A 10,176-nucleotide genomic window follows, 5' to 3' on the forward strand; every position below is an offset into this window, starting at 1 on the left:
TTGCTATGCCGAGCACACTGCAATTTTATTTAGCATCTCCTTCTGAGGGAGCAGCAGCAGGGGATAAGTACAAGTCACATTCATTCAGACATGTTATATATAGACTGGAATCACCTGTGTCACAAGCGTTCTTGCCATAATTCTTGGTTTAGAATTAGTAGCCCCCTGTAGTTTGTGTCCTAAAGCACTGTTCTGTCTTGTTTTCCTCAGGAGTCCAGAGGCACCACTGCTGCGCTGGATGCCCTTTCAGACACCTTGCTGCCAGACGAGCTCCAACCCGCACCCAAACCAGTTCCTGTGTCTGCTGTTGTCAAGGTAACAACAACAAGCGTTTCAGAAGTGTGATACACATGAGACACAGACTTTGTACTATTTATGGCGTTTAAAGTCGAACACCCTAATACATTAATTATCTTCTGATGGTCACAGTTCACACTTGTTGGTGTGGTCACAGTTCAAATGTACACACAGGTTTTAAGAATGCTTGCCGCTTGTTTGTCATTATGAGTGCAACACGAGAGTTCAAAGGCACAACATGCTGCGCAGCAGTCGAAACGTGCGAACAGCTATAAAAGGGTACAAATGTGGCACATAGCACCAGCAACATTACTTTCTAGCGCCAGAAAACAAGTTTGACTTATTTTTTTATTTGTTTATGTTTTTTGTATTCCTTAGCAACCATAGAGGATGATAGTTTTCATTGGGTCTGGACTAGTCACATGACCTACCCACTCATAAACAAAAAACTCACTTGGGGGGGGCTTAATGAGAGCGGGGTTTGATAATTTAACACCGGCAGGCTCTCCTAGTGCTAAACTTTTAAAACAGTTTGCACCCCTGCTATAACAGACAAGCACAAAATTCTTGTTTTTTTTTGTTTTATATTCTATTAGCCAGATATGTTGCATACTTAGAAACTGATATTAAATTAAAAAAAAAAAACAATTGGACTTGAAATCAGTGTCCCATATGTAAGGACAAAAAGTAGTACAGCCTTGTATATGACAGGCAAAGAAGTGCAATAAGCAAGTCTTTGATATATTTAGTGATTGGAGAATTAAGAAGGTTGACGATGATGAATACTGTATTTAGGAAGCCTTGGTTACCAAGGAAACACTCGAGAGACTGGGAGACCGGGATGATACTCTGCCACCAGAATACAGATTCCTGGTTGACAAGGTAACTTCTTTTCAAACCTCCTCTTTGGTGTTCTCCTTGTGTGTGTCTCTAAAGGCACTAGCGTGCGTCACATAAAGGTACAGGGCTTCCATTGGTGTTAACACCTCACCATGTAGGTCCAGACTTTAAATATATTTTAAGAACAGCAGCTTAGATTTATGTAGCATTTTTAAGACGCCTCTATCCCTCTATCCTTAATAAACTTTGGTAAGTGGTGCTGTCACTGCTTACAAGGCCCCAAGCCCCTTTGTTTGCCCCCTGCACAAAACCCTGTGGTACCGATTTGCTTGAGCTGTCTGTTTGTTCTCTCATATGGTCTAGAGAGCAGAAAACAGCATCAGTGTTGCAGTTTGTTTGGTGGAGTCAGGTGGGAGTACATTAATAATGTAGAATCTACAGTAGTACCTTGGAAACTAATACCTAGCGATCCTGTTTCTTCTTATTGTAGGACAAAGATAAGAATGGAGTTAAACCAAAAGAGACGCCAAAGGTGAGTGGAGGCAATATCCAGCAAGGGTTTTACTAGAAGGCAAATATGTCAGTGGTAGGGATACAGAGTGCAACTTTGCAGCAATGTCTAGAAATCCTACTGTACCTTAAATATAACTATTAATAGCAACACTAAATGAAACTAGTTTGTACGTTTTGATGTATTTCTCAATGTGATATGTTTCTTTTAGTATACATCTGTGTTGATTTGTATGTTTTCTAGTTCTGGATCCAAAATGTATCCTAATTTCTATAATAATAAAAGCTGTATTGTGAGTAGCATTATTAATGGAATGTACTGCTCAATTAAATGTGAAAAATAGTCATTAGATATGCAATAGGGAAATGTAATCATATGAAAATGACAAAGTATCAGCATTATTCTAAAACTTAATAACTAATATATATTTCTTAACTATCACTGGGGCACTGAAGTAAATAATCTCAACATACATATGAAATATGATAAGCATAAAATTGCAATGGCATTCCAATGTTTGATACACACAAGACCAGTAGCATACAGTATGTAGTGATAAAATAATGTATGCCATGCAGTATGGATATTTCAGAGTGAAAGATACTGAGAATGCATTGATCTATGTCTGTATTTTAGGAAACAATGGGAGACAGTGCAGCATTAGACGCTCTGGCAGGAGATTTTGACTCCCCTGCAGTCGCCCCTACAGTCCAGTGCACAGCTGCCCCCACTGTCCAGTCCAGTACAGCCAGGTCTCAGCCAGTCTCGCGGCAGGTAGGCACCTCATTGGCATGTCTTCATCTGACAGGGTTTCTTTAATACTGCATGGACCGAGAGAGAGGCTGTTGTTCGCTCCAGTTTTCTTTGAGCGCTCCACTCCACACTGTTTGTCTTTTATTCCTCCTTTCACTGATTGTAAAGCAAAGTTTTCAAAGCTTTCTGTTTTTATTCTGAACTGGATAAAATAAAAATAAAAATGTAAACTATTGTTTCAAAACAAGAAACTCAGAGTATTATATTAAATGGTTTCTTCTAATATTCTTAAATGTTTAATATAATATTGTTTGTGTTGTGTGCGATTTTCTGTTGATGCTTCTGCTTAGATTGTTACTCGGCATGCTTACTTATTATTTCAGTAAAAAAAAAAAAAAAATTACTCCTGAAAAGCTGTGTAGCGCCCTGCTTGTTGAAAAGCTGTATAGTGCCCTGCTTGTTGAAAAGCTGTATAGTGCCCTGCTTGTTGAAAAGCTGTATAGTGCCCTGCTTGTTGAAAAGCTGTATAGCGCCCTTGTTGAAAAGCTGTATAGTGCCCTGCTTGTTGAAAAGCTGTATAGTGCCCTGCTTGTTGAAAAGCTGTATAGTGCCCTTGTTGAAAAGCTGTATAGTGCCCTTGTTGAAAAGCTGTATAGTGCCCTTGTTGAAAAGCTGTATAGTGCCCTTGTTGAAAAGCTGTATAGCGCCCTTGTTGAAAAGCTGTATAGTGCCCTGCTTGTTGAAAAGCTGTATAGCGCCCTTGTTGAAAAGCTGTATAGTGCCCTGCTTGTTGAAAAGCTGTTTAGCGCCCTTGTTGAAAATCTGTATAGCGCCCTTGTTGAAAAGTTGTATAGTGTCCTGCTTGTTGAAAAGCTGTATAGTGCCCTGCTCGTTTTCCTCAGGAGTCCAGAGGCACCACTGCTGCACTGGATGCCCTTTCAGACACCTTGCTGCCAGACGAGCTCCCACCAGCACCCAAACCAATCCCTGCGTCTGCTGTTGTCAAGGTAACAACAGCATCATTCTGCTTACTTCTGCCAGGATTGTACTGTGATCCTCAGTTTCACCTTTTAACATATTGTAAATCAACACGTCTGTCAGTGTTCAGTTTTTAAAAGTGGTTGTTCATGAATTGTTGCTACATCACACGTCAGATTCAATTAATTTCTTGCTCAGAGAATTGTTTTACTGTTTTTTAAACTTTTATTGTCAATAAACAATTACAATACCATTTAAAATGCAGTTGAACAATCCTGGTTTTATCTATACAGTTTAATAGAATTGAAATAATACATCTCCATCTCTAATTCATTTGAGTAACATGGAGGTACTGGGCCCTATTACCAAAACCTTAAGTACTGCTTTAAGGAATGTATTTAAACAGTGCTTGGTAAAATGAGAATAAACTGATAAACACTCTGTTAAACAGCTGAAAAGGGTTTTGTGAACTGCATATTTGATTTAATTTACCAAAATGGGCTGTGTAAACAGTCCTTAACAAACCATTTCTTAAAACAAGCCTTAAAGTTTTTGTAATGGGGCCCACAGTTCTATGAATTGGGCCCATTGTATTTATTTAATACCACCAGTGATTCTCCCTTTTTTCTAGGACAAAACGACTGATAAACGCCAACCAAAGCTGGGAGAGGATGAGAACACAATCCCTGACAAATACAGATTTAAAGATGAAAAGGTTGGTACTCTGTCTCAGTGAGAGTGACTCTGAGGTTTAGTGTGACAATTACAAGATTAATTTTACATTGAAGGCCAAATAGGGGCTGAATGTTAATCCAGTCAGCCTGTGAAATGGCCTATTTGTGTGTGTGTGGATTGACATCTACCAACAGCACAGAATGAAGCTCAACTCTTTGGGGAGTAAAATGAAGAACAAATGCCTTAACTGCTCTTTCCGCATTAGAAGTAAAAATAAGATATGGTAACAGTAATAATACAAATGAATTTAAAACTGGTTCAATGTACTGTATATGCCATGTTGTCTAGTTTTTTTTTAAATGTTAAGTATTTATTGTCTTGTTTTTATCCTTTAATATCAGTATAGTGTATAGATGAACCCTGCTATATAGTATTACAGAAGCTGTGTGTTTCAGTAGCTGCTCACTGTGTGATCTATCAATTCATAATCCCTTTGTTAATTTGCTACCCAGCTCTCAGTCAAAGCAAGCAGCTACTGTCAGGGTGTCGGTTATATCCACTCCTGAAATACCTCCAGATCTGTCAAAAGAAACAGCTACTGAAAGGGTGTGCAAGTGGTCATGCAGACAGGCAGGCAAACACAGGAAGAAAAATATTAGAGTCGAGCACATGTTTATTTAAAAAAATAAACAAACCGGTCTTTCTGGTTTTGCAGGGGAGACCCAGCTGCAGATGAACAGTCTCTCGAGCTGCTCCTCTATTGTAACAGCTCTTGTAACATTGCTTGACCAGCTACAACACAAACTGCTCCTGCAATTCCTAATGCCTCCCAAGAAACCTCACAAAAAAAAAAAATTCTGAAAAGCATGCCTTTTAAAAGTAATGATGTTTATTACACCTAGCATTAAAAGACCTTATACCTTAGGCAAAACTGCATAAGACACTGTCTAAAGCATTGTTACAGATTAAACATTTTCTGTTTTACTAAGTGAGGTTTTTGACATTGTTGGTATATTTCTTCTGTTGTAAGATGTAATCAGGACATTTGTCTTGCAGGGAAAGGGAGGGAAAGATGCAAGCAAGCAAGTGGTAAAACCTAAAGATCCAGCACAGGTAAGAAGAAAAGAAGAGAAAGGTATTGTAACCCTGCTGGTAAGCCAGTGTAAAACTGACAGGGATGTATGGCAATAGAACCGGTTTGTACAGGGTAGCAGTACAAGCTCAGTATGTGAATATGATGATATCTTTATTATTATTATTATTATTATTATTTAGCAGATGCTTTTATCCTGGAAATAGAACATATTTTGTTTCTTTTGAATCATTGTATAGAAAGGCAGTTGTCCATCCACAATCACAGTATAGAAAATAATTGACCTAGTTCTATATTTTACTGAAATGTCTTGTAACTAATTGAAGTGATCCCTGAGTGTCTCCCCTAGTAAAGGCAGTGGCGTGTGTTGTGCAGGGTGAGATGCACAGTCCGGGGAGTGCAGGGTCACGTTCTGGCTGGTGAAGCTGCTGATCTTCACAGGAAGCGTTTCATTGTCAATTGCCAACCTGTGGAATTCAGCCTTGCCCTTCTGTCCTCCAGATTGATAAAGAAAAAGGAGATGCCCTTGATGCCTTATCTATGGGATTTACATCAGACTCTCTGCCTCAGAGAAAGGTAGGACTACATTCATGTGCATGTATATACTGGAAACAGCGTTTAACTCGCTGGCATCTTTAAACCCTGATCGTTCGTTTGTGAGTCCTGGTGAGTCTGCTGAGGTGTAACAGTTCATTGTGTTGATTTAATAGACTGAAGACAAGAAAGAGGTCCCCAGCTCTACTCCAGCAGCAGCAAAACCTAAGACACAGAGCACAGACCCAAGTCAGCCCTCCAAGGTACCTGATCAACACTGACATATTGTACTCCATGCCAAGCGTTGAGGACTGTGTTCAGTACAGCATTTAAACACCAGTAACGCACTGTACAGACAGACCCGCTTCACATCACTCCTGTTAATGGTACCAGCTGCATAATATCACTACCTCAAAACATCTGGAATATATGGGGGGTCAATGGGGGGGGGGGGTGGAAATCTCCTGATAATCTCACTTAGGTTATGGTCACACTCTTGTTAATATCATTCAAGTTTACAGACACATTTGTTGTACAATTCTGTTGTTTTTTTATGTTATTGAGCAACTTTTTTCCCAGCATGCTAAAGGTTTTTTTGTTTGTTTTACTGTTGGTGATGCACATTCACTCTACAGTGGGAGCAATGACACCAGTCAGACGATATACCAAACGCGAGAGGACTCACATTTATACTGTGAATAATCAGTCCTGCCCGGGGATCCAACACTTGACCTCTCAATTGTTGTCGTCTAACTGGATCTGCTCCAACAGTAATTACTCTCTGTAGGACTCGTAATGCATGCGATCAACATGCACACTATGTGTGCCTATGGTGTAAAAAAGTGGCATCTTGGCAGATTTCCCTGTGATTCCTAGCTATTCAGTGCGCCCTTGGGAATTTCAGTTGTGCAAGTACACGCCAGCACATAGAAGCTTTGCCAATACATACTTGCAGCAGGCTGGGCAGAAGATCAAGAGCTGCAGTGATATTGTCCGAGTGGACAGACTTGCTTTTATTAAAATGAGCTTGGAGTTGACATTTTGGATAAGGGAGTGCTTTTGCTGTATTTTATTTATGTATTTGTTTATTTATAAATTATATTTAACTGACATGAACAGCAAGAGTTTTACATCACAGAGATTGTCGGCACAATATGACAATATCTGAGACTCTATTTACTATTGCCAACAGGCAAAACAGCAGCTGGCAGAGACAACAACTGATCCCAAGAAAACAAGTAAAAGCTAAACCCTGAGAGGTAAGTGATAGGCTGGAACTGTTCCTCAGCCTGGTGCTCTTTACACTGGCTCGTAGCGACCCCTGTAGGACTGAGTGTTGGTTACTGACTTTATTATTTATTATAATCAATTGGACAAATCTACTTTTTAGAATTATTCAACGGTTAAATTAAAGATTATCCTGAACAGATGATTACATTCGATTGCATTCATTGGTTACAGAAACATCAAAATTATTTTAACCCAACTTGCTGTCAAAATAGTAAGGTAGCCATGTTGCCTTTAACTGGGAATGGAATATGTATTGACTTTTTCCTCCATTCAGTCCTGTACCCCTGTGGGAACATTACAATAGGAAACTGAAATCCACCCGGTCTAACATTGGACTGCTTCCAAACTCATACCTATACCCAGGCATACAGTATGACATGTTTATAGCAAATCTTACACGAGTCAGCACTGCACATACTGTATACTGTGCATAGCTATATAACATAGCACACCTGATATACCTGGTAACTGGTACAAAAGTTACATTGTGTCACTTGTCAGCATTCTATTTAGTTAACAAAGGAATGGCATGTCTCTATCAGCAATGTGTATTATGTACTGATGCACAAAAGAAACACAACAGTCAGGTCTAGTGGATTTAATCACATATTTTGAACATAGATATCAAACAAAATCACAGAAAATGTGAACAAAAATACAGATCAAAGAATCATTTTTTCTGTATGAAACATGACACACTGTCAAAATGAAAACATTACAAAGTATCGGGTATGACCTCCCTGAGCATTAAAACAATCCAGGCAGCGTTGACGCAGAGACCTGATCAGCCTCTGGATAGACTGCTGTGGCACTGGAGATTTGGTCACACAATGTTCAGTTGGACTCAGCTCAGGAGAAACAGCTGGCCACGGCAAGACCACGGCATTGTTTTCTTGAAGTCGTGCAATTGTAATCCTAGCACTGTGTGGTCTTGCATTGTCCTGCTGGAAATCGACACTTCCGGATTGGCTTGCAGGAATGGAAAAACTGTTACTTCAAGGACTTTGTCAATGTATCGCTGAGCAGTAAGGTTGCCCTCAATCTGCTCAAAAAGGCATTCTTGTGTTAAAGGAGATTCCTCTCCATATCATCACACTTCCCCCGCCCCATCGGTTGGCTTGCACAATGCAGCAGTCAGCATAACACTCACCACTACGTCTCCACACACGTCTTCTGTCAGGTCTGTCAAGGGGAAAACAGCACTCATCTGTGAATAAACACTGCACCATTCTCTCTGCTACCACCTCAGATGTTCTCTGGACCAGAGAAGATGGTGATTTCGTCTCTCAGCTGTCAACATGTTACCCTGAATAGCCTCCGAGCTTGCAAATCATTTTCATGCTGGCGGCGAGTTACAGTCATGCTGCTGACGCACGGGCTATTTCTTCCTGGAATTTCTCGTGCTGTAGCCACTGTAGTCTGAAAACGATTACGCAGATGGATCAGTCGGATGTGACAGTCTTGGGCCTGTGTGGTGACCCTCTGCCTTCCAGGCCAAGGCCTGTCCCTCACAGAGCCGGTTTCGGGTTTCTCTGGACTAGTCTGCTGATTGTTGAAACAGAACATTCTCTATCCAACTTCATTAGTCAAGTGGGGTATGCTTGTATCTTTTACTGTTCTTGCGTTAATTTAAAATGATGTCTTTTCGAATGGCTATTTATACAGATTCTTAATCAACTCATTTTGGCAATTTTAACTTAACTCAAATACCAAACACTGAGCACTTGGCGTTTTTATAAAATCACATGACTTGAGTTCAGTATTTTGTTATCCCAAAGAACAATACTACTCAAACAATCAACAAACCTATCTGCTCACTATTTAAAATGTAAGTAACATTATGTATGTGCCCAGTGAGCTATTGATGTAAAACTTAGACAGGTGCTTATTCATTGTGCATGAGTATGTATATAAAAAACCTGTCCATGTTACCCCAGCCTTCAGAAGGGCTATGCCCCCCGTCTAAACATGACCGAGATCTCTAAACTGAAATCTCTGTTCCTGCAGTGCCAGTTAGGGGCACCCAGTTGTCCAGTTCAAGCTGCTTTACTTTTTTTGACATGTGGGCTTCCCTGTGGAATGATTCTGAAGAAAGAGAACTAGGTGGCAGTATAAATCTATGACGATCCTAACCCTGTGTTTGTTTTCTTCCCACACAGGTGCACAATTAAAGGCTTGCTTATCCTCTCTTTGGTACTGCAGCTTGGAACCCCAGTCCCAAACGGCTGATAGTGTTTTTTCGTTTTGTTTTTTTTCCCCAAACTCTCTGTATATTTTGGCTTTCCTGCAGGTTTAAGCAGACTGTTTCTCTACCTATGTTGCTATGTATCGATGTATAAGTAGTTTTGTCATATTGTTTCTGTTGTATGCAGTGGCTTGCAAAAGTATTGACCCCCCTTGGCATTTTTCCTATTTTGTTGCCTTACAACCTGGAATTAAAATTGATTTTTATTTGGATTTCATGTAATGGACATACACAAAATAGTCCAGATTGGTGAAGTGAAATGAAAAAAATAGCTTGTTTAAAAAAATTCTAAAAAATAAATAATGTAAAAGTGGTGCGTGCATATGTATTCACCCCCTTTGCTATTAAGCCTCTAAATAAGATCTAGTGCAACCAGTTACCTTCAGAAGTCGCATAATTAGTTAAATAAAGTCCACCTGTGTGCAATCTAAGTGTCACATGATCTGTCACATGATCTCAGTGTATATATACACCTGTTCTGAAAGGCCCCAGAGTCTGCAACACCACTAAGCAAGGGGCACCACCAAGCAAGCGGCATCATGAAGACCAAGGAGCTCTCCAAACAGGTCAGGGACAAAGTTGTGGAGAAGTACAGATCAGGGTTGGGTTATAAAAAAATATCCGAAACTTTGAACAGGAGGTTCACCTTCCAGCAGGACAATGACCCTAAGCATACTGCTAAAGCAACACTCGAGTGGTTTAAGGGGAAATATTTAAATGTCTTGGAATGGCCTAGTCAAAGCCCAGACCTCAATCCAATTGAGAATCTGTGGTATGACTTAAAGATTGCTGTACACCAGCAGAACCCATCCAACTTGAAGGAGCTGGAGCAGTTTTGCCTTGAAGAATGGGCAAAAATCCCAGTGGCTAGATGTGCCAAGCTTATAGATACATACCCCAAGAGACTTGCAGCTGTAATTGCTGCAAAAGGTGGCTCTACAAAGTATTGACTTACTATAT

At 40.1% G+C, this 10,176-nt stretch overlaps 1 protein-coding gene across 1 annotated transcript in view; it reads left to right on the forward strand.

Annotated features, from left to right (window-relative positions):
* The window catches only part of cast (calpastatin), a 73,254-nt gene extending 63,840 nt beyond the window's left edge, over positions 1-9,414 (forward strand). The window contains exons 24-33 of the mRNA XM_041245588.1: positions 211-315; positions 1,093-1,179; positions 1,628-1,669; positions 2,285-2,422; positions 3,304-3,408; positions 4,011-4,094; positions 5,111-5,167; positions 5,649-5,723; positions 5,858-5,944; positions 9,131-9,414. Of these exons, the coding sequence (XP_041101522.1) occupies positions 211-315; positions 1,093-1,179; positions 1,628-1,669; positions 2,285-2,422; positions 3,304-3,408; positions 4,011-4,094; positions 5,111-5,167; positions 5,649-5,723; positions 5,858-5,944; positions 9,131-9,142 (792 nt within the window). The 3' untranslated portion in view covers positions 9,143-9,414. The remainder of the gene's footprint in view (positions 1-210; positions 316-1,092; positions 1,180-1,627; positions 1,670-2,284; positions 2,423-3,303; positions 3,409-4,010; positions 4,095-5,110; positions 5,168-5,648; positions 5,724-5,857; positions 5,945-9,130) is intronic.
* Positions 9,415-10,176: the final 762 nt, after the last annotated feature.

Source organism: Polyodon spathula, chromosome 1 (assembly GCF_017654505.1).
Source record: "Polyodon spathula isolate WHYD16114869_AA chromosome 1, ASM1765450v1, whole genome shotgun sequence".
Taxonomy (NCBI): domain Eukaryota; kingdom Metazoa; phylum Chordata; class Actinopteri; order Acipenseriformes; family Polyodontidae; genus Polyodon; species Polyodon spathula.